The 25,055-nt window shown below is 40.1% G+C and overlaps 1 protein-coding gene across 4 annotated transcripts; it reads right to left on the reverse strand.

The window, feature by feature from the left end:
• Nucleotides 1–69: 69 nt before the first annotated feature.
• Nucleotides 70–24,067, reverse strand: grem2a (gremlin 2, DAN family BMP antagonist a). 4 transcript variants are annotated; one of them, XM_060933373.1, is made up of 4 exons: nt 23,906–24,067; nt 19,617–19,757; nt 3,332–3,409; nt 70–1,987 (listed from the first exon to the last, which is right to left on the reverse strand). In XM_060933373.1, exons 3-4 carry the CDS (start codon nt 3,391–3,393, stop codon nt 1,399–1,401), a joined length of 651 nt encoding a protein of 216 aa, XP_060789356.1. In that variant the 5' UTR covers nt 3,394–3,409; nt 19,617–19,757; nt 23,906–24,067; the 3' UTR covers nt 70–1,398. The 4 variants fall into 4 exon arrangements, with proteins under 4 accessions (XP_060789356.1, XP_060789355.1, XP_060789354.1 ...); XM_060933372.1 differs by having other exon boundaries at nt 19,617–19,754; nt 23,788–24,067; XM_060933371.1 differs by having other exon boundaries at nt 23,788–24,067.
• Nucleotides 24,068–25,055: the final 988 nt, after the last annotated feature.

The following is a 25,055-nucleotide window of genomic DNA, read 5'->3' on the forward strand; positions in this document are numbered from 1 at the left end:
TATAAAATTTTACGTATATATATATATATATATTTGTATTTTGTTAATAATAACTATAATAAACTCCAATATATTGTTTATGTGTACCAGTATTGCTTTTTTCCCCAGCAAATGTCATTTATTCTTAAAATATCTGATAGATCATATTGGTGCACAATATTCACATTGACAGTCAAGTAGTGGTCAAATTGACAGAATCTTGTCCCGATGTGTTTGTGTTCAGTTTCCCAGCTACAGTATGTCCATCAGGGCGAATCCTGTATCATGAAATCCATCCATCTAGAAAAATGTTCTTTTATTTATGTCACCAAAGTACAGATTTTGCTTCGGTATCGGTTTGGTAAGAGCCTTGGCCAGTCTTCTGATGGCCTGGATGGATCTAAGATGGAGGTTTGGCAGTACCAATTTTCCAATATTATTTGGAAAATAATTGCAATTAGCACTAATTCAAGATGCCGTTGTGTAGAATCTCATCTCATCTCTTGGGATGGATTTTTTTTTTTTAACCTTCACACACCACACATAGGGTGGGATGGTGGTGTAGTGGTTCACGTTGTTGCCTCACAGCAAGAAGGTTCTGGGTTTTCAACGAGTGTTCCGGTTTCCCCAAATACATGCAGTTAGGTTAACTGGCTATTCTAAGTTGTCCATAGGTGTGAATGGTTGTTTCCCAAGCCCAGAAATGTGAGAGTTGTGACAGGAAGGGCATCCGGCGTAAAACTATGCTCCAATTAATACAACATGTGGATCAATAGGGTCCACATGGACCCCGACCTGGCAACAGTGCTGGACAAGGCAGAAGAGGATGACAATGACACTCCACAAATACTCAATTTTCTTTGAACAAGTTGGGCTCACATGACCAGGAAGTGTTTTTGGTTTCTTAGATTTTGTGTGTCTGTGAAAATCTTGAACTCCCGATGTCTGATTATATCCTTCACCAAGCTACAGGATTTACCTTGACACCAGTAATATAATCACCGTTCCATTGTCCAGATTTGATGTGAAGACAAAGGCTCAGGAGTTACTACTGTTCAGAAGGTTGTGAGTTTGAATCCCAGTACTGTCGAGTTGCTGGCTCCTTGAGGGAAACTCTTAATCCTCATCTTCTCAGCTCAAATTGTAAGTCACTTTGGACCAAATAAGTAAATGTAGATGTCTTTTTACTAATTGGCCCTACTCCACAAAAAAAAAGGTCAACTGTTTATTATTGAATGTTTGTATGGTGTCCAGTATCACTTCTTCACATTGCCAGACTTTAACTCCATTTCTTGTCTGACTGAATTATATCCATCAAGATATCAGTTCAAGGTATCTTTGCGCATCTCTTCTCTGTCCATTCGCTAAGAACAGGCTCAGTTTGTTGTATCGAGAACCATTTCCAACAATCCCCCTTGGTCAGTGGGTGTCATTGACGTTAACAGACATGCACCTGCATTCCTTAATGCGCTGGACCTTCCGATGCCGGTACGTTGGCTGTAACCTGGGACAGTGAAGCCGTACTGTTAGTGTGGAGATCCGGTGAGGTTTGCAGAAAGCGCACGACTGGAAGGAAGCACCTTGGTTGGATTTTGGTGCCCGTTTCCGACCATGGCGCCCATTTGCAGGAGCCAGATGTCGTGGGATGTAAAACGAATTGCACTGGCCGTAACAGAAGTGATTGATGATGGTTTGGCTCACGCATCCCTCCAGGCTAACAGTTTGCCTCAGCGGCTGTGTTTTACACCAGTCACTCTTCAGGTACTTCCGCTCAGTCACCACCAGTGCCTCACGACTTGACAGCAGAACATCCTGTTTGCCTTTGTGCCGTTTTGATGGAGGTTGGTGAGACAGGGATGATAGCATGATGGAAGGTGAGGACAACAGCTCATTGCCTTTGAGCTTGTAAGGAGAGGGGATGGAGCCTCTTGGGCGGGGCTTCTTGGTTTCCATGGATGCACAGAGGGTGCATGCCAGAATGGCAGGTAAGGCAAGTTTCCAGAACATTCTACAGAGAAACAGAGAAAGAAGCTATAAGAACCTTCTATAATTTTAATGCATGAAGTAGGCATTGAGAATTATTTTTGAATTAAATCTGATTTTGTTACTAGTTTTTAAATCTCTGAATGGAACAACACTCTCGTACTTCTCCGAAAGTCTGATAACTGTATACCAAAGAACCATTTGCTCTTCCCATGCTAATCTTCTCCATATTCCACATATTATTAAAAACTGTGGCGAAGTACCTTTTTTTTTCCACCAGCATCTGGAACACATTGCTAATTAGCATTCATCAGACTCCATATATCAGTAAGATTTTTTTTTTCTTAAAAAAAGAAACACTGCCTTTTCATACAACATTTTTTGTTTTACTTCAACATACAGCTTTTATACCAGATCGACTTTGAATTCTCAGTTCTGATTGGTCAGAAGGTGCTAGTGAGTTGATCTGGCTGTAAGCTGTTGCCATGGTGTGGCGTCCGTCGTCCACAATTCAGTTAAATCGTATCTCCTCCATTAGTTCTCCGGATTTCTGTTCCAATTGTTTTGTTTGAAAGAGCTGATCAGTCCACACACAACTTGGTTGTTGTTTTGTCAAATTTTTTGCTAATGAGTTACTAATTAGACCACATTAACAAATTTTCCAGGCCTCTCATTAGAATTCTATCTCCTCTCTGATTTCTTATCTGATTCCAGTTCTGATCGATGTCTTGGGTCGAGCTTTCCATGGGGAACAAAACTTGGTTGGTGGTTTGTTGAGTTTCCTGTTGTAACAATTTGTTTACAACTTTGTTTATTTTCAGTTAAATCATATCTCCTCCCTCTATCATCAATGGATTTCAGTTCTGATTGTTTTATTTGAGGGGCGGCATGGTGGTGTAGTGGTTCGCACTGTCGCCTCACAGCAAGAAGGTCCTGGGTTCGAGCCCAGCGGCCAACGAGGGCCTTTCTGTGTGGAATTTGCATGCTCTCCCCGTGTCCACATGGGTTTCCTCCACAGTCCAAAGGCATGCAGGTTAGGCTAATTGGTGGCTCTAGATTGACCCTAGGTGTGAGTGTGAATGGTTGTCTGTGTGCCAGCCCTGCGATGATCTGGCAACTTGTCCAGGGTGTACCCTGCCTCTCGCCCATAGTCAGCTGGGATAGGCTCCAGCTTGCCTGTGACCCTGTAGGACAGGATAAGCGGCTACAGATAATGGATGGATGGATGTTTTATTTGAAAGAGCTCGACCTTCTGTACAAAACTTGATCATTGTATTGTCAATTTTTTTGCTAACGAACTGCTAATTAAGTCACTTTAACGAGTTTTGGGACTTCTCATTAGAATTGTATCTCCTCTCACAGTTCTTACCCGATTCCAGTTCTGATTGATGTTTTGGGTCGATCTTCCCTCGGGGAACAAAACTTGCTCATTTGTTTGTTGATTTTCCTGTTAAAAACAATTTGTTGACAACTTTATTTTCAGTTAAATCATGTCTCCTCCTTCCCTCAGTTCTCAATGGATTTCAGTTCTGATTGTTTTATTTGAAAGAACTCGACCTTCTGGACAAATCCTGGTCATCGTATTGTCAATTTTTTGCGAAGAAATTAGTCATCAGGTCAACTTAACATATTTTCTTCTGACTAGAATTGTATCTCCTCTCTCATTTATCATGCCAATTCAGTTCCGATCAACGTTTTGGGTCAATCTTCCGTCGGAAAACAAAATTTAGTCCTTTGTTGAGTTTTCTGTTGTAGACAATTTGTTGTGGAGGTTGGTCCTCTCTTACATCGTCACATTTCAGTTTTGTTTGATGTTTTGGTCATCATGGTTGTTTTGATGGCAGGCCAGATGAGCTACTACGTCCTTGATGTTCTGGTTAACTTTCTAGAACAGCAGCTATGATCGATTCATACAATGGAACCAGCACTTGAACAAATAAAAATATTTTTGCTATTTAACAAAAATTTAAATCTTTATTTGTTGATATGAAGTTTTCTGAAAGGAGAGTTTCTTTAATATTTATGGAAGGAGTCTCCAGTTTCAGGACTTGTTTCATGGATGTTCCATAACGTTAAATGTAACTATAAATGGATAACTATGAATGGAAAGTGTGATATGTCATTCTTTAATAAATGAAACAGAACATTGGTGTTGACTAATTGCTGTGGTATCAGATAGATAGATAGATAGATAGATAGATAGATAGATAGATAGATAGATAGATAGATAGATAGATAGATAGATAGATAAAACACTTTGGAAAATGTTATTGGAAAATAATCAATTTTTGTTAACAGTAAGTTGGCTTCATCACACCACACATCCATCCATCCATTATCTGTAGCTGCTTATCCTGTTCTACAGGGTCGCAGGCAAGCTGGAGCCTATCCCAGCTGACTATGGGTGAGAAGCGGGGTACACCCTGGACAAGTCGCCAGGTTATCACAAGACTGACACAGACAACCGTTTTCACTCACATTCACACCTACGGTCAATTTAGAGCCGCCAATTAGCCTAACCTGCATGTCTTTGGACTGTGGAGGAAACCAGAGCACCCAGAGGAAACCTATGCAGACACAGGGAGAACATGCAAACTCCACACAGAAAGGCCCTCCCCGGCCGCTAGGCTCGAACCCAAGACTTTTTTACTGTGAGGCAACAGTGCTAACCACTACACCACCGTTATTATTATTATTATTATTATTATTATTATTAATGTTTCTTTTACTCTTGACTACATTTTGTTTCTTTTCTTTCTCTATATTCATGTCCATCAATACACTTCCTGAACTTTATTCTCATCTCATTATCTGTAGCCGCTTTATCCTGTTCTACAGGGTCGCAGGCAAGCTGGAGCCTATCCCAGCTGACTACGGGCGAAAGGCGGGGTACACCCTGGACAAGTTGCCAGGTCATCACAGGGCTGACACATAGACACAGACAACCATTCACACTCACATTCACACCTACGGTCAGTTTAGAGTCACCAGTTAACCTAACCTGCATGTCTTTGGACTGTGGGAGAAACCGGAGCACCCGGAGGAAACCCACGCGGACACGGGGAGAGCATGCAAACTCCGCACAGAAAGGCCCTCGCCGGCCACGGGGCTCGAACCCGGACCTTCTTGCTGTGAGGTGACAGTGCTAACCACTACACCACCATGCCGCCTGAACTTTATTCAAACAAGTCAATTTTATCGTAAAACTGCAAAGAGTAAGAGAAAGGTTTTAATGGTTGTAGCTTGGTATCTTGAACTTAATTTGAAAATGAATGGTTTGATCAGTCAAAATGGTTTTCAGGTGAAATATTCCTTTCCCAAACAACAGCAGCATCCAATTGCTCAGGTCTCAAACTGGGCCAGGGGAAGATTAATCAGCTGCGTCTCCATTCCATGTCTCAGTCAGCATTACTGCTGTTTACTCCCTCAGAAGCCCTAGCGTTCCCTGTGCCAATAAATGCGAGCACCCATCAAAGGCAAGCAGCCTCGGAACTGTGAGATCAGCAGGAAGTGGGCTTTTCTGTCTGTGGCGTGAAAGGGAAAAACAATTAGAGCTTTGCTTACACCAGTGCTGAAATACGCCATGGATACATAAACAGTCAGAGAGAGAGAGGGCGCCATATGAAGGGTATTAGAGACGGATGTGGGAAGTTTAGCAGTGACTCCTCACTCACAGAAACCACAGTGAGAAACTGGGGGTCTTTTACAGACTTTTTATGGGTTAATTAGCTCTAGTGTACGTTTTATCAAGTCATTTAATAACTACAAGTAACTCCTTCAGAGAAAGATACTCATGATGAAGTCAAAAACAAACGAGCACATAGAGATTCAGATTGAGGACTGGAAATTGTCAAAGACGTTATATACAGTCATACCGGTACATACACACACACACACAAAAAAAATCTATAAATACTAATTAAAAGATCTGACATAGGTTTAACAACAGTTCCAAGCCAGAAGGTATTCAGTAAACTGCATACCTCCACCAAACCACACATTCCGATTTGCACCAAAATCTAATTAGTAGTTCCTTGGCCCATGGCCCACCTTTCCTCCAAATATCATCAAAATCCATTCAGTACTTTTTGAGTTACATTGGGAACAAACAAAAAACGGGAAGCAAAACCATAACCTCCTCCACCAAAGCTGGCAGAAGTAAACATGCAAACTCTTGTGTTTGTTTGTCCTCAGCTTGGTTCTTCATCTGATCCTTTAATATATCTCAATAACTTTCAGGTTAATTTGATTTGACTTCATCACTTAACGTTATACGACAGTTCTTGATTCTCGAGCCTTGATTCTGATTTCTTAGAAGGCGTGTTCATTAAACTGACAGTAACAAATTCTTCAGGACTTCAGCTGCATTTTTTTCCTCCTCACTGAATTCATGAGACCAAAAAACAATTCTAAGGATGTCCCATAATGTTAAACGTAACTTTGACTTCTATATTCTGTCCACATTCACTGGATATGAGCAATCACGCGCGCTAACTGATTGACTAATCTACTACTAGGATATCAGCTCATATACTGTGAGTAGAGAAAAACAAAATGGCAGAGTGTGTTGCTGAACCAGCTGAGGATGAGATAAAAAAAAAAAACTCTACTCAAAGCCAAAACTACAAAAAAGCAACAATATAGAATGAACGTATTTGATGGTAAAACGTATCTTTTTTTTTTTATTTTTCAAGAATAATTACCGTATTATCGCATTTTTCACAAATTGTTCATCATTTTGCCGGTTTGTTTACATTCTTCATCTTTAAAGGAACAGTCCACCGTACTTCCATAATGAAATATGCTCTTATCCAAATTGAGACGAGCTGCTCCGTACCTGTCCGAGCTTTGCGCAACCTCCCAGTCAGTCAGACGCAGTCAGACGCGCTGTCACTCCTGTTAGCAATGTAGCTAGGCTCAGTATGGCCAATGGTATTTTTTGGGGCTGTAGTTAGATGCGACCAAACTCTTCCGCGTTTTTCCTGTTTACATAGGTTTATATGACCAGTGATATGAAACAAGTTCAGTTACACAACTTGAAATGTAGCGATTTTCTATGCTATGGAAAGTCCGCACTATAATGACAGGCGTACTAACACCTTCTGCGTGCTTCAACAACGCATTGATATCTGAGCTCCGTATCAATGCGCTGCCGAAGCGCGCAGAAGGTGTTAGTACGCCTGTCATTATAGTGCGGACTTTCCATAGCATAGAAAATCGCTACGTTTCAATTTGTGTAACTGAACTTGTTTCATGTCACTGGTCATATAAACCTATGTAAACAGGAAAAACGCGGAAGAGTTTGGTCGCATCTAACTACAGCCCCAAAAAATACCATTGGCCATGCTGAGCCTAGCTACATTGCTAACAGGAGTGACAGCGCGTCTGACTGCGTCTGACTGACTGGGAGGTCGCGCAAAGCTCGGACAGGTACGGAGCAGCTCGTCTCAATTCAGATAAGAGCATATTTCATTATGGAAGTACGGTGGACTGTTCCTTTAAGCTTTAAAATTTGCTGAATTTTTTTAGACTGGTTCAAAAGCTCAAAGAAGTTTGAAAATTACAGAACTGAAATGTCCAAGGAAGAATTAAATAAATGTCTAAAGCTATTCTATACCTCGGCATGACAGTAAGATGGCACTTTCTACAAAAAAACAACAACACTAAAGTCAATTTGTGCAGACATCGATAGGTTTTTAAGAAGTCCGCCTAAGCGGAAATTGTTTTGTCAGATGTTTTGTATAAAGTTTTTCTTTATCAAATTTGCAAAAATTAAAAATGCTGTTTCTCAAAATCCAGTGAGTGTGGATAGAATAAAACAGTTATTCCATTCAATCTCGTCGTTCATGGCTTATAGACAACTCGATGCTATGCGCCTCATCAGCTATCAGCTCATGTATGACTCAATTTCATGGAATAAGTGTGAATTACCTCATTACAACGGTACCTGTCAAGAGGTGGGATATATTAGGCAGCAGGAGAACAGTCAGTTCTTGAAGCTGGTGTGTTGGAAGCAGGAAAAATGGGCAAGTGAACGAATTTGACAAATTGTGATGGCTAGATGACTGGGTCTGAGCATCTCCAAAACGGTACATCTTGTGGGATGTTCCCAATATGCAGTGGCTAATACTGAACAAAAGTGGTCCAAGGAAGGACAACCGGTGACAGGGTCATGGGTGTCGAAGGCTCCCTGATTCACATGGGGCACGAAGGCTAGCCCATATGGTCCAACTTCTTTTTCAGCAGTTTGTGCTCCAGTAGCTCTTCTGTGGGATTGGATCATATGGGCTAGCCTTTGTTCCTCATGCAAATCAATTTTATATGTATATCAGGACACAACTCGCAACTCCCTAATACTGAATATTTCTTAAAACAGCACACCTTCTCATGCTTTATTCCTGACTTAACAACCATGAACTTCAGCATTAATGTTAGCAAAGTAATAAAGTACATGGGTGTATAAATGAATTGATGTCTAAATGTTAACTAACTACATTGAGAAACTGAGGAATGTGTATTCAAGTTGATTATTTACTCAGCTCATATCTCTGAATGTATAAATTCTAGGATTCAGCTTAGTCCTTCAGTAATTCAGCGAACATCATTAAGGTTTTGTTCATGTCCGTTGTCACTGTGCATTAAATTTCCTCACTGATGGTAAAAAATAATCCATACAGGTGTTCATTGTTTATTATTAAAATTACCAATGTATCTAGACATTAATGTTGTTTATGATGTGTTAATGGTGAAGTTTCAGTGCTGTTAGGTACGTGTTGCCTCCCCATGAAGTGCACAAAGTCTAGGAACAGCGGAAGAGGCAGAGGAACCTTAGGTCAAGGGCTCTGATGGCGTCACTAGCAACAGAGTGGGGCCCCGCAGGCAGTCAACTGATGAAGTCCATCACCTTTCTGGCAGCTCCTGATGCCAAACGTCCTGCCTCCACAGCCCTTTGGACTCCACGAGCAAGGCCTAAAGGGAGACTTAGATGCATGGGCAACCCTATGTCTCCAATTTTCTGCCAAGGCATGCACTCTGGAGAGGACACTCCAGCCCTATAACAGGGGCACAACACGGGAAGTGATGAGCTCAAGTTCGATTGGCATAGAGCTGAATGCTAGGGGCTTCTTCAGTTGGTAGGAGAGATCATTGCATCTTACTGGACAGCTACCACCTGCTTTAAGCTTGGCAGCCCCCAGCCAGTAAGCTGCTGTCCTGCCACGGTCTGCCTGCTCCACTGGGTGCATGGGGCTCAAGAGATCAGGCAATCTGACCAGCGGACTGTATCTTGTAGTGTGTTCCATAGACTGAAGGAGGCTGATGATAAATGGTGAAGTTCATGGTTCATTAATGTTCAATAATGTGTCGAATAATGTTAGTTAGCATTAATGTAAAGTGTTACCAATATCTGTGGGACTTCTGCCTCATAAATCTGTTCAAATATTAAAGAGGCAATCCCTTTGGGCTGATGGAATCTGTGTTGATGTTAAGGCAAAGACATTTGGCTGAGCATAATGTCACAATGGGGCAGCTATTCTGGAGGTCAGGTTCCACTTATGCTGTGTTCACACTTATACCGGTACGAAAGTGGTATAACTGTATTGATACAAAGTATACCGGTACAGTTTAGTGCATCTGTCCACACTAGCGAGAAATGTTTGCGGTTTTCTTTCACGGTAGTTGAAATGCGCGTGCGCGAAATGTTTCCATGGTTACCGAGTAACTTCCTTCCGAGAATATATGGCGGATGAAATTTCACGGTAGTTGAAATGCGCGTGCGCGAAATGTTTCCGTGGTTACTGAGTAACTTCCTTCCGAGAATATATGGCGGATGAAACAACGTGCGTGTGCTTTTTGTTGTCCATGTACAGTCTGTATTTCTGGTGGTCATTTATTCAGTCGAATCGTATAAAACGCGCGAGGCAGTTGAGAAAGAAACAAATGAATCTCCATTCTTCACTATTTTATTCAGCGAAGACATCGATTGAGGTGTGTGACTTTGCGCATGCACATTATATTTGTATCGATACAGAGCCGCTTCATCTGTCCACACTACGCGAAGCGCTACAGTACCGATACTGTACCGGTACGAAACCCATACATTTTACACCACTACAGTACCGGTATAGTTGCTAGTGTGGACAGGTGTTGCGGTACGAAAGTAGTTTCGTATCGGTACAAAATCCCTAGTGTGGACAGGGTATTAGGCACACACTAACAGGTAACAGGTCAGGTTCATGTCCATTAGTCGAGCACTTAGCATCGCCCTTCAGGCATTTTAACACACTGACATATTTCATACCTGGAAAATCAAAAAGACTTTCCAGAGAATCTAGGTTCTAGTAAATGAGCTGTACTTGAGTTTCAGAGTTTGTAAATGTTACACATATAGGGGAGAGCGGGGTAAGATGAGCCAGGGGGTAAGATGAGCCACCCCCTGTTTCTAAGAAACAGTAAACAAATGTGACCATGTGACCACATTCAAAGGGGGGCGGGACCATTTACTTACACTTGTGGAGAGGAGCACCACATGTCAAACTAGGTGAGGGAGATATTTATAAAAATGTGTTTTTGTGCTTTCTAAGTCAATTCCATGTTTGTCCACAGTGAAGATGATTTAGAGAAGACAAAAGTAGAATAATATTTAGACACATTAGGGTTAAGTTAGTGGCTTTCTAAGCTATGATATGAATGCTAATAAAATAATTTTGATTAGCCTAATCCCCTTTATTAGCATTTTTCTACAAAATGGTGGCCACGGGGTAAGATGAGCCATTAGATGTGGGGCAAGTTGAGCCACTGGCTCAACTTACCCCATTGGTGGCTGAGCTTACCCAATATGGATGACACTTAAGTTTTCACATTTACTGGTCATATATGACAACAACAACAACAAAAAATAAACAAACAAATAACATGTTAATATAAATAATATGTTTAAAAGGTTTTTAATAAATAAAATAATGCCCTCTGTTATTACAGGTGTGCATGATGCGCATGATGTGCATGATCTACGCATATCTCTCTCTATCCATCCATCTATCCCTCCCTATCCCATCTCATTCTATCACCTCTCTCTTCATCTCCCCTTCTCTATGCAACGGCCCTATCCCCCACTTGATTGACTTGACTTGATTCATTGATTGCATTTCTAATAATAAAAGTTGTTTACTTTGTTAACCTAACATGTTTTGTGTTGGCTCAATTTACCCCACACAGTGGCTCATCTTACCCCATGCATGGGGTAAGTTGAGCCACTTGACATTTTTTTTTCAAGAGGTAATATCACTCTAACCATAAGAGCTTATCAATTATTTTTTGCTCATATAGTAACAGTACACTTTGAAATTTGGTATGGTGTGTAGACTGGAAGCAAAAATGGCTTTAACATGTAGTTATGATGAAAAATGTAAAAAGTGGCTCATCTTACCCCGCTCTCCCCTAAGCTTCAGTTGTGTTTTTTTTTTTCAATACAGCAGAAAACATAAGGGTCTGAGATTGAAGGCTCCTTCTTGTCTAAGGGCATAAGCTTTGCTCTCGTATGCACGCAGTGTTGCTGTGTGTTTATAGACACGACTATGGAAAATTCAATATGGCTAAATTGAGTCAGTCGAAAACAAAGTGAACTCAGCAATCTCCCCTACTGAAATGAGGCATGATAATAAACACTTGCAGTGCTAAGCACAAACCCAGCGGAAATTCATTACCAGGAACTGTTTGACTTTTTACAGCTTGGAAACCACAAGCCGCAAATACCAGCATGTCCTATGCACGTGCACACAAGCCACATCTCCGAGAGCCGATACCAGCATGCAAGTTAGCACTTCCGAGCTCCTATTACTGGCATAACACATGCAGGGTGAACGTAAAAACACTTGGAAGCAAAACCGCAAATAAGTGGTATGAGCACTTGAATGCTTTTCAACAAGTATGCATACACACATGCAGGAAAATAACAAACTGAATTAGCAATGAATGGAAAAACATCAACAAGGGTTCGATTTAATCCTTCCACCATGTAATTACCTCCTCTTAAGGATGCTGCTCCGACTAGTGCTGATGTCCATGCAGCTGCTTCAATCTCACGCTTATGAAAAAATGTGTAAGGTGTGCTGAGGGCGATTTGGATATCCTCCCTGAATACCCTTCCCAAACATCCTCCCTAAACATATTCACATCTAAACATGTCGGCCAGAGTACAACTGAGAAAAGTGGAAAAGAACAATAAGGGCGGCAAAGTGGCTAGAAAAGTGAAGGGTCATTGTGTCATCAAATTTAAGTTTTTTTTTTTTTAAATGATAGTTGGTTTTAAATGATCTGAAGTTCAGAATAGATGAGAAAATAAGAAGTTGTTGTATCTAAACAATAATGAACTCCCAAAAAGTAAACCAGATACAATCATGATGGGTTTTAACAGAAATTCTGATACTCAAATACCACATTTAAATTAAAAATATACATATATTTTTTGTCAAATTCCACCATCAGAACAATATTATGGCATATTAGGGTCATTGTCAATATAAAAATGGAGCTGAGGTTAAAGTTGTATGCTGACAATAAAAAGTTCTCAGATTTTCTCTCAGATATTCTCAGAAATGAAAAACTCACAAATTTATGAGAAAAAAAAACTTTCATGCTTCACTGCTTCCTGGCTGCAGTGCATTCTGAGAAATGTAGTTAAAATCACTAAGTGAATTATTCTTTTAATTTTTCATGATCGAGGTGGAAAAACTGCATTAACTATCTGTGTTGTGATGACTTTGCCAAGTGAAGTGATCTGGTTCCTTGTAATAATTTTAAAAAAGCATTATTTTTGAGGGGTTTTTAAAAAAAAACAACTAAATTTGTGAAGTCTTTTTCTTGGAATTTCAGAGGGTTTTTTTCTTTTCTTGCATATTGATGACTTTATAATCTCTGAGAATATCAGAGTTTTTCTCACACATGTACAGTGCCTTGCAAAAGTATTCATCCCCCTTAGTGTTTGTCCTGTTTTGTTGCATTACAAGCTGGTATTAAAATGGATTTTGGGGGGGTTAGCACCATTTGATTTACATAACATGCCTACCACTTTAAAGGTGCACATTGCTTTTATTATTGTGACACAAACAATAATTAAGATGAAAAAACAGAAATCTGGAGTGTGCATAGGTATTCAATCCCCTCAAAGCGAATACTTTGTAAAGCCACCTTTTGCTACAATTACAGCTGCAAGTCTCTTGGTGTATGTTTCTATTAGCTTAGCACATCTAGCCACTGAGATTTTTGCCCATTCCTCAAGGCAAAACTGCCCCAACTCCTTTAAGTTAGATGGGTTGCATTGGTGTACAGCAATCTTCAAGTTATGCCACAAATTCTCAATTGAATTGAGGTCTGGGCTTTGATTAGGCCATTCTAAGACATTTAAAATGTTTCCCTTTAAACCACTCCAGTATCACTTTAGCAGTATGTTTAGGGTCACTGTCCTGCTGGAATGTGAACCTTCAATCCAGTCTGAAACCTCTGGCCGACTGAAACAGGTTTTCCTCCAGAATTGCCCTGTATTTAGTGCCATCCATCTTTCCTTCAGTCCTGACCAGCTTTCCTGTCCCTGCAGATGAAAAACATCCCCACATCATGATGCTGCCACCACCATGCTTCATTGTAGGAATGGTGTTCTCAGGGTGTTGGGTTTGCACCACACATGGCATTTCCTACCTATGATGGCCAAAAGATCAATTTTTGTCTCATTTGATCAGAGAATCTTCTTCCATGTGTGTGGGGAGTCTGCCACATGTTGTTGGGCAAACTTCAAACAATTTTTTTAAGCAATTACTTTTTTTTCTGGCCACTCTTCCATAAAGCCCCGGTCTGTGGGGTGTACAGCTTAAAGTGGTCCTATGGACAGATACTCCCATCTCTGCTGTGAATCTTTGCAGCTCCTTCAGTGTTATCTTTGGTGTCTTTGTTGCATCTCTGATTAATGCCCTCCTTGCCCGGTCTGTGAGTTTTGGTGGGCAGCCTTCTCTTGTCAGGTCTGTAGTGGTGCCATATTCTTTCCATTTTGCTATAATGGATTTAATGGTGCTCTGTGGGATATTCAAAGTTTGGGATATTTTTATAACCCAACCCTGATCTATACTTCTCCACAACTTTGTCTCTGACCTGTTTGGAGGTTCCTTGGTTTTCATACTGCTTGCTTAGTAGTGTTGCAGAGTCAGGGTCCTTTCAGAACAAGTTGATTTATACAGACATCATGTGACACTTTGATTGCACACAGGTGGATCTAAAATCAACTAATTATGTGACTTATGAAGTGAATTGGTTGGACCAGCTCTTATTTAGGGGTTTCATACGAAGGGGGGGGTGAATACTTATGCACACTTCAGATTTCTGGTTTTTTTTTTCATCTTAATTATTGTTTGTGTCACAAACAAAAAACAATGTGCACTAGGGTGCGTCAGTTGCCCCCTAAAAATGAAAACTTCCTCCGATCATGATGCATTTTTGTTTTTATGTTCCTTTTGGTAAGAAAACATACTGGGTGAAATATTTTGACAAAATTCAAAAGTTTAATGGTGGCACCAGAAGCTCAAAGTTATGGAAAAAGCTGCTATTTTATGACTTTTATGACAAAATTTCGATCACTTTTCATGAAACATTATGGCACCTTATAGAGTATACCAAATATCTTAGATACACATTTTTAGTGCATATTCTAAATATATTATCAAGCACAGTTTGAGTTTTAGCTGTTCATTGAATCATTGTTCAACTACTTTTAAACAATACAAATGTATTATGAATCACATTAATGCTTCTCAATCCCTTGCAAAGGTTCTTAACATGATCTCTGGGTCACAAGAAATCAATAAATGGAGTCCAACATTGTGATTCAAACCTTACGCGAAAACATAAAATAAGCGTTTTTTGGCAAAAAATGAAGCTCATGGTGCCACAATTAGACTTTTGAATATGGTCAAAAAATTTTTACAGGATGTCTTTATTGGTGAAAAGGAACACCCAAACAAAAATGCATAAGATTTTATGAAAGTGAGGGCAACTGATGCACCCTAATGTGCACCTTTAAAGTGGTAGGCATGTTGTGTAAATCAAATAGTGCTAACCCTCCAAAAATCAATTTTAATACCAGCTTGTAATGCAACAAAACAGGACAAACACTAAGGGGGATGAATACTTTTGCAAGGCACTGTATGACTTCTGAATTTTTTCTCTGAATATTATCCCTGCAACAGGTCCACTTATTTATTTTTTAACCCATAAGTATGTGATGTCTTTATCTGAGAATTTCTGAGATTTTTTTTTCTTGGAATTTCTGATTTTTTTTTTCTTGCAAATCAATGACTTTATAATCTTTGAGAATATCCTAGTTTTTCTCGTAAGCGTATGACTTCAGAATTTCTCTGAATATTATCCCTGCCACAGGTCCACCTTTTTTTTCTTTTACCAAATAAATTCGTGATGTCTTTCTCTCAGATTTTCTGAGATTTTTTTCCCCCTTGGAATTTGAGAGGGGTTTTTTTTCTCTTGCAAATCGATGACTTTATAACCTCTGAGAATATTCAAATTTTTTTTGTCGTACATGTATGAATTCTGAATTTTATTCTCTGAATATTACCCTTGCCACAAGTCAACCCTTTTTTTTTTTTTAAATAATAATAAATAGTTTGGCCCTAATACACCATCATAGAGCAATGACTCTATCAAGTTAGGAATAAAACACTTTGAGCAAGTTGTTATAGGAAAATAATCAGTGCTTGGGTGGTGTGTAGTCAATGGCTGGATAATGAATGGAGCTTTCGGAGTTTGATGAAACATTTCAGCAGCTGTCAGCATCATAGGTTACCAGAAAGCCAAAGTGCTCCTTTAAACCAAACCTTAAAGATCTGGGCAAATCTTTTGCACACCGAAGCTATTGCAGTTTCTCTTGAGCTAATATGCTCCTATACATACAAGCATATTGTGTCATTAAAAAAAAAAAAAGTGCTTTGGAAAAGCAGGTATTCAATTAAGGAACAGCAGTCTTAGAAACTAGAATATGTTCCTATTAAAGTGGCCAGTGAGTGTAGTTAAAAGCAAGATTAATCTTAGACAAGGAATTACCATTTCCTGAATTCCACATCCCTTAGCACAGTGTGTAGGTTATTCATGATGATGGTCATGAATACATTCTACTATTTACATTGAATCAGGAAAAGGCTTACTGTGAAATCTAAACACTCGGAGTGTGTTATGAGCGAAAACTCATCTTAATACAACAGTCAGTGCTGCTTTGAAGAATTGTGCCACACAATTCTGTCAGGTGACCAGTGATTTTCGACCATCACACTTCAACCAAATAGATGAATTTCAATGGAATGCCATTTATGGCTATATTAAACAAATAAATAAATATGGTTGGGGAAAAAATAAATGAGATAATAAATAACAAAAATGAGCCAATAATGAGAAAAAACATATATTGTCATCACAATAAACTTTTCACGTTATTACATGAAACTGATTTATTATTTTTTTTCCTGATGTGGCAGCAATACGCTTCCATAATAGATAAATGTAAAATGAAAATAAAAAGAGCTGTTAAATAAGTGTGCTGTTAGGAAATAAATGTCCCCTGAGATAAATAAAAGTAGTACTTTGAAAAACATCAGTTAGAAATAAAAACCTACAGTATTTATTCCTATATTTACTTGCATATTTTTATTACATTGATTCATATATATTACACACCATATACTTCTCTCATCTCATCTCATTATCTCTAGCCGCTTTATCCTGTTCTACAGGGTCGCAGGCAAGCTGGAGCCGTTCCCAGCTGACTACGGGCAAAAGGCGGGGTACACCCTGGACAAGTCGCCAGGTCATCACAGGGCTGACACATAGACACAGACAACCATTCACACTCACATTCACACCTACGGTCAATTTAGAGTCACCAGTTAACCTAACCTGCATGTCTTTGGACTGTAGGGGAAACCGGAGCACCCGGAGGAAACCCACGCGGACACGGGGAGAACATGCAAACTCCACACAGAAAGGCCCTCGCCGGCCACGGGGCTCGAACCCAGACCTTCTTGCTGTGAGGCGACAGCACTAACCACTACACCACTGTGCTGTCCGCATATACTTATTTCAGAATTTATTTCATAGCCATGTTTATTTATTTCATAGGCTTGCTTATTTATTTATTTATTTATTTATTGCATTCTAACCCCTCCAGGGCCAGGTCTATATTGACGTTAAAATCATGTGCTAATCGTAATCTGAAATCCAAATTAAAACAACTTTGAGCTCAGACACAGAGTTCCAGAGGTGACGGCTGAAGCCACTGTGTTCTCAGATCTTCTTGTTCAGTGCGTTAGTGAATAAAGTAAGAGTGTGTAAGTCTCTCAAATGGTCTTAGTTTGACAGAGTGTGTAGGGTTACGGTGCATAGCTGTGGCTGAGACTGTGGGCAGACGGGCCTGCCATATCCAGCACTGAACACACTTAATAACCATTAGTTCAATCATATGCAGATAAAGAGTGAAGCTGTGCTTTGAGTCCACACACACACACACACACACAAATTAAGCCATATTTTTTCCTACATATAGAAGTAATATGAAATTATTAATAACTAGATGGAATCACTTGCTAAAGAGGGAAAATCCCAAAGCATTGTGGTTTTAATCCTCTTACCAGAGCCAGATCAAATTTGCAGAATATCTCTCTCTTACACACACACATTCTTCAATGGTCAAAATGCAGCCAATTGTCATGGGGTATGAATACTCCAAATAACAGGGTGGGGGACCGGTTTCGTCCTGGCAGACAACAAAAATCTTGCTGCACAAGCAAATAAAACAACAAATATGCAACTAAATTCTGTACTACCAGAGACAGATTTGCACCCCATACCCCTCACCCTCCACTCCAGTACTTAGCAGACATTAGGTTGCCTAACTAGCCATTTTCAAATGTAGAAACCTCATTAATGCGATATCAAGACAATAAATTATACAAAATTCCCCCAGGATTCCTCCAAGATTCAGAGATGGAATTGATTTATTCGTTTAAATATATTTTAGACAATGCTGGTTATACTATGTTTGTTTGTTTTTATACATGAAGTTGTTATAGTGGGCGGCACGGTGGTGGTTAGCGCTGTCGCCTCACAGCAAGGAGGTCCTGGGTTCGAGCCCCGTGGCCGGCGACGGCCTTTCTGTGCGGAGTTTGCATGTTCTCCCCGTGTCCGCGTGGGTTTCCTCCGGGTGCTCCGGTTTCCCCCACAGTCCAAAGACATGCAGGTTAGGTTAACTGGTGACTCTAAATTGACCGTAGGTGTGAATGTGAGTGTGAATGGTTGTCTGTGTCTATGTGTCAGCCCTGTGATGACCTGGCAACTTGTCCAGGGTGTACCCCGCCTTTCGCCCGTAGTCAGCTGGGATAGGCTCCAGCTTGCCTGCGACCCTGTAGAACAGGATAAAGCGGCTAGAGATGATGAGATGAGAGAAGTTGTTATAGTGTTAAATACTCCTGTAGTAATTATTTTGTCAATTCTGAAGATTCTTCTTTGAATTGCCAATGTGAAAAGTGTGTATTTCTGCATAACCATCTAGTTTGTGCATTTTACATTCATTAACAGTTCATCTCATTATCTCTAGCCGCTTTATCCTTCTACAGGGTCGCAGGCAAGCTGGAGCCTATCCAAGCTGACTACGGGCGAAAGGCGGGGTACACCCTGGACAAGTCGCCAGGTCATCACAGGGCTGACACATAGACACAGACAACCATTCACACTCACACCTACGGTCAGTTTAGAGTCACCAGTTAACCTAACCTGCATGTCTTTGGACTGTGGGGGAAACCGGAGCACCTGGAGGAAACCCACGCGGACACGGGGAGAACATGCAAACTCCACACAGAAAGGCCCTCGCCGGCCACGGGGCTCGAACCCGGACCTCCTTGCTGTGAGGTGACAGCGCTAACCACTACACCACCATGCCACCCTCATTAACAGTTATTCCGTGAAATCAAGTCTTACATGAGCTGATAGCCGACGAGGCGTATAGCCATGTATAACGAGATTGAGTGGAATAACTGTTTTATTCTATCCACATTCACTGGATTTTGAGAAATGGAGCTTTTTTTTTTTGAAAATTCGATAAATAGAAACTTTATGCAAAATGGTCGACAAAATTATTTCCGCTTAGAATGTAAACAAACCAGCGAAATGACAGGAGCAGTTTGTGAAAAATGCTATAATAATTCTTGAAAAATAAAAAAAAGATACAGTCTTACCATCAAATACTTTCATTCCATATTTTGTTGCTGTTTTTTGTATTTTTAGGGGTTTTGATTTCAAGTAGAGTTTTTATTTCGTCCTTGGTTGGTTTGGCAACATGCGCTGCCATTTTGTTTCTCTCTACTCATGGTATATGAGCTGATATCCTAGTAGTAAAGTAGCCAATCAGAGTGCATGATTGCTCATATCCAGTGAATTTGGATAGAATAATAACTGTGAACTCGAGTGTAAATTATTAGAACCGAATTAAAATGTGTTTGGCAATATCATTCATCTTTTATTTAGTCCAAAAGAATATTTAGTTGATTTTCATTACTAGAAAAATGTGGACAAATTTGCTTAAATTCCTTGATAACTCTCTTGCACTGTACCTGTGGTTAGAGTGGCTCTGTGTTCAACAAGAGTCGAGGTTTTGGTTGTGCCAATTCCCCCGTAACAAAGTCACTCAGTGGTCAAGTCAAAGCTGATCCATGCAGGGAAAGGAGCCAGTCCAAACAGGAGAAGGAGATCTGCTACAGAGAGGAGAAGATAAGAATTACCTCACAGAGAGACACAACATCCTCCAAATACCCCTTAGAGTAAGATGTCTTATATGAAATAACTCCAAGAAATGAATTGATGCTTCAAAATACAGTACTACCAGAGACAAACTTGCCTCTTAAATATGTACTTGTAATACAGAAAGAGGAACCTGTCCAGGCAGGAAAAGCAGATCTGCTTCAGAGATGAGAGAGATACAAATTACCCCACAGAGAGACACAAGTTCTTTGAAAAAAATGCCCCTTAGATTTAGACCTTTTACACTAAATTCCTGAAAGAAACAAATCTGTACTTCGAAATACTATCGGAGATAGACTTGCCCCTTCAATACACAGTTGGTTCTGGTCAAGAGAAGCAGATCTGCTCTAGAGTTGAGGAGACAATAATTGCCCCACAGAGAGAGACAACTTCTCCAGATACCCTTTAGACTCTGACCTCTTCCACTAAATTCCTTACAGAAGCAAATGAGCACTTTGAAATACTACAGGAGAAAGATTTGCCCCATATACATAGTTGGTTCCAGGCAGAAGTTGTTCTGCTCCAGTGATAACAAGACAAGAATTAACCCACATATACCGCTTTTTGACCAACAGGGAATGGGTTCTGTTCTAATTCGCTCACCAAATTTTGAACCGTTCACAGCATTTTGACCAAAAATAGATTGAGTGAGTGTGTCATTAGTTTGGAGAGGAAGCGGAGTGCAGCAATGGAGAACACAACAGAAAAGGATGCATCTTCAGAAAAAAATGGCCCAAGAACAAATATCTGCAATAACAGAACAAAAGCTTGGAGGGTAATCAATGTGCACTGCCATCTTGGTCCTACTGTTTACTCCATTGTGAATTGTGCCACACCCTCCATTCATGATGTATTCTTGATTACAATGGTTCCACTCAAAACTGGTGAAAAATGTGGGTTGGTTCACTAGGGGGCACCAAGGTTCAAAGAATCCTGAACTGAACCGGTTCAAGAACCCATTCCCTGTTGGTGGAAAAGGGGTAAGAGAAAGACACAAATACTCCAAATACCCCTTAGAGTATGTCTTGTTCCATTAAATACCTCCCAGAAACAAATCTGTACTTGTGAATCCAACTAAATATCAAAAGTCTAAATATTACAAGAAATGCATTTGCTATTCTATTATTTTCTCTCAATAACCCACAGGACCCTGTATCTCAAAAGTCCCCTAATGGCAGAGCTCTTTCTCTAAATACTCCTCAAGAAAATTTCCCCACAAAAATCTCATAAATACCCCTGAGAGACAAGTGTCATCTTTTGAGTTCCTAGAGACAAACTTCATCCTCAAAATACTAGACTACAAAATCCAAATACCTTCACAATAATCTTTTCACTAAATACCATTTTGGAGTTTGAACCTTTCCTTTAATTACACTCTTGAAACAGAACACTTTTTTTTTCTAAATAGTCCAGATACTCTACCTAGAAGATACTCTACTTTTCCTGCCCTCTAAACCCCCTCAAAGTCCAATATTTGCCTTAATATTTTCCAACAAAACAGGATTCATCTCTTTTTAACAATCTCTATTCACGAAATACCATAGCAATACATTTTAATATTAAAAAAATCCAAATACCATCTCCAAAATACCCTACAAAACCCCTTTTTCCCAGATGGATGGTCCAGTTCCTCAAAAAACCCACATATACAAACCTTTCTTCTAAAACCTCCCCAAAGGACAGACCTCATCCTGAAAGTTTATCCTAGAGAATACAAGTTTTGTTCTTACAAGAGTCAGATTTGTCCCTGAAATACCCCCAGAGTCAGGGACCTTTATGTAGACACATGATTCAGTCCTTCTAAATATCTTACTTAAAATTAGGGATCTATTCTACATAACCCCTAAAAACAGACTTTTTTCAATTAAATACCTCCTAGATTCTGATTTGTCCATCTAAACACCCAATAAAGGGGTAATTCTTGTAAATAATACCAGTAAAACCTCCTTTTAGAAATCCCTCCTGCCTTCCTCTAAATGTATTCCTTTCCTCCAACTATCCCCTGAGAGTCAGACCTCTTCCCTTAAATACCCTAGACAAAAATAATTTCTCAGAAATGCCTTAACGAGAGAGACTTTCCTCCAGTTACAGGACATACCCTGCACAGATATATACCCCACTGGGGCAGACCTCTTCCGCTCTATACCCCAGAGACAGACAGTACTGCAAAAATACTCTGTATAGTCCTCTGAGGTAAGCAAATACTTTTCTTTAAATTCCCTTCAAAGAAACACAAATCTACCCCAGGAACAGATCTATCCAACTAAATACCCATTAGCACAGTCATCATCTCCTACATACCTCCCAGAGTCTGAGGTTTTCCCACAAACATGTACCTTATGACTAGAAGTCTTTATATCCCTGCCAAATTGTTCTGCTAAAGTTATCCACTGAAATCTCCAAAGTACAAATTTATTCAGCATTTAGTAGAAGCTTGTATCCAATGCAGCATATACTGTAACATACCCAGAGCAGCCTAGGGAACAGTTAAGGGTTAGGTGTCTTGCTCAAAAGCACTTCAGCCATTTCTGCTGGTCCAGGGAATTGAACCAGTGACCTTTTGGTCCCAAAGCTGCTTCTCTAACCATTAGGCCATGGCTTCCCCAGACCCCCTACATCCAGAAATGCCCACACAAACATCCTTTCCTATAAATACCCCTCAAAAGGCAAGACCTCTACTTATAACTAACCCCCAGAGACAGAACTCTTGTTCCAAATTCCTTCCTCCAGAGGATATGTCGTCTTGTCCCCAGTGACAGCTTCCTCCCCAGAGAAGCACCTCTCCCTCTTAATGCCCCCTTGGGACAGAGATCTTCTGAATACCATCTGTGAGCAACTACCTTCTTGAAATACCCTACAGATGGACACCATGCCATTGAAACTTTTTTCCTCTAAACACCTTATCTGGGAAGGCCCACTTCCTCTAAATACTCACTGAGAAAGAGAACTTAATCTAAACACCTCATCCGAGAAAGACTTCTTCATCTAAATACCCCCTGAGAAAGGCCACTTAATCTAAATACACATTGACAATGACTTCTTTATCTAAATAACACCAAAGAAAGCTCTTCCTTCACATAACTCTGGAGAAAGACAGCTTCATCTAACTACCCCCCCAGAAAGAATTCTTTTTCTACATAACCACCAAAGAAAGCTCTCCTCATCTAAGTACCCTACCTGGGAAAAAACTTTTCTTCAAAATACCCTCCCTTGAGAAAGACGTCTTCATCTATATTCCTGCTAAGAAAGCTGTTTCCCTGGAAATACCCCCAAAGAAGGACCTCTTCTTCTAAATACCTTCTGAGAAAGACCGCTTCCTTTAATTACCTCAAAAAAGAACACTTCTTCTAAATACCAATCAAAGAAAGACATCCTCATCTTAAGTACCCCACCTAAGAAAAACCTGGTCATCTGAGTATATCCCTAAAAATTACCTCTTCATCAAATACCCCACCTGAGAAAGATTTTGTCATCTAAATACCCACTCAGAAAGATCACTGCATCTAAATACCTACTATGAAAGAGCTCTTTCTTTACATACCCCATGGCAAAGATCTAGATACCACCTTAGGAAGACCTGTTCATTGAAATACCCTCAGAAAAACACCTGTTCATCTCAATACCCACTTAAAAAGAACTCGTTATCCAAATAACCCCCTATCAAAGACCTGTTCATCTAAATATCTACACCCACACAAATAAAGACACCTTCCTCTAAATATCTCCTAATGAAGAGCTTTTCAACTATATACCCCCTGAGAAAGATAGCTTCATCTAAGTATCCCCATGAGAAAGAGCTTTTCATCTAAATACCCCCATGTGAAAGATCTCTTGATTTAAATACCCCCAGAGACAAAGCTGTCTCTCTCAATACCACTTAGTGACTGAGCCCTTCTTTGAAATACCATCCAGGGACAGATGTCCTTCACTAACTACCCCCTCAGAAACAACCCCAGTGCTCTCAAACACACTGCAGAGACAGACCTTTTCTTCTAAATGCCCCAGAGTTGTCCTGGATCCTGTTGCTTGATGCTTGTTGATTATGAGTTCCCAATTGGCTCTTAAATTGTTCATGCTTCATATTAAACAGTTCCTTCTCCACCTCTCATCAGATGATGTTCCTCCATCTGACTCCATCTGTCCTCCATAGCTCTGAATGAATCTCCTCTCAGAATCACTGACAATGTATTGAATCCTTTGAACAGCACAGGAGCTGATGGACATCAGGCACAGAGCAGAAGTGTCTCAGTTGCATGCAGTGTCTCGGTTTCTCTCTTTTGATTTGTTTCTTTTTGTCTCACTCTCTCTTTCTCTCCTCCTTTTCTCTGTAGATGTGCTGCTCCTCCTTACACACCTCCTCCCACCCCCTGAACCCCACACCCAGTTCTGGAGTATACATAGTATAGCACTATCTTGCCCCTCTTTATCGCTTTTTGTCTCTTTTTTTTTCTTGTCTCTATTTCTCTGTGTTCATGTCTACTGTATATCTGGTTCTGTTTCATCGGTGTCTCTTCTCATCTCTCTTTAACCTTCTGTCTCTTTTCTTTCCGTGTCCATCTCTGCTTCCTTTTGTTCACTTAATGTCCTTATATATCTCCTCTCTCTTCCTCTCTTTCAGTGTCCTGCACTATCTCCTCTCATTCTGTTTTTCTGTGTCCCACTCTATCTACTCTTTTTTTGTGTGTGTGTCCCACGGTTTCTTCACTCTATCACCGCTCTCCCTTTCTCTGTGTTCATATATTTTTCCCTCTCTCATTCTCTCAGTGTTCCTTCCTCTTTCTATTTCTTTGTATCTTCTCTCATCTCTTGTCTCTATCTCTCTGTCCTTCTATCACATCTCATTCTGTTTTTCTTTCTTTATCTATCTTTCTATCTCTTCTTTCTTTCTCTGTGTATCTCATTTCTCTTTCTCTGTCCCCAGTCTCTCATCTTTCTTTTTTGTCCAGTGTCCACCTTTATCTCCTATTGCTTTCTTTTTCGTTCAGTGTCCCTGTCAACTTTCTCTTTCTCTGAATGTTGCCTCTTTATTTTCTGTCTTCCTCTTAGCATTCCCCTGTCTCTCAATGTATCCTCTCTCTTTCTCTGATTGTGCCTCTATAATTCTTTTTTTCTATCTCTGTGTCCATCTCTATCTCATCTCTTACTCTGTCCCTCTCATATCTCTCTTTTGCTATGTCCATTTTTCTCTTCTTTTTCATGCAGTGTCCCTCTCTATTTTGTTTCTTTCAGTCTTTCACTCAATGTCCCTATTT

Source organism: Neoarius graeffei, chromosome 11, assembly GCF_027579695.1.
Source record: "Neoarius graeffei isolate fNeoGra1 chromosome 11, fNeoGra1.pri, whole genome shotgun sequence".
NCBI lineage: Eukaryota > Metazoa > Chordata > Actinopteri > Siluriformes > Ariidae > Neoarius > Neoarius graeffei.

Excerpts from the sequence above, each read along its gene's own strand:
- grem2a (XM_060933373.1), bottom strand. The coding sequence starts at position 3,393 with ATGAGCAAGTTTTGTTCCCCGAGGGAAGATCGACCCAAAACATCAATC. Across the intron at positions 1,988-3,331 it reads TCAATCAGAACTGGAATCGG|AATGTTCTGGAAACTTGCCT; the intron begins GTAAGAACTGTG and ends GTTTCTCTGTAG.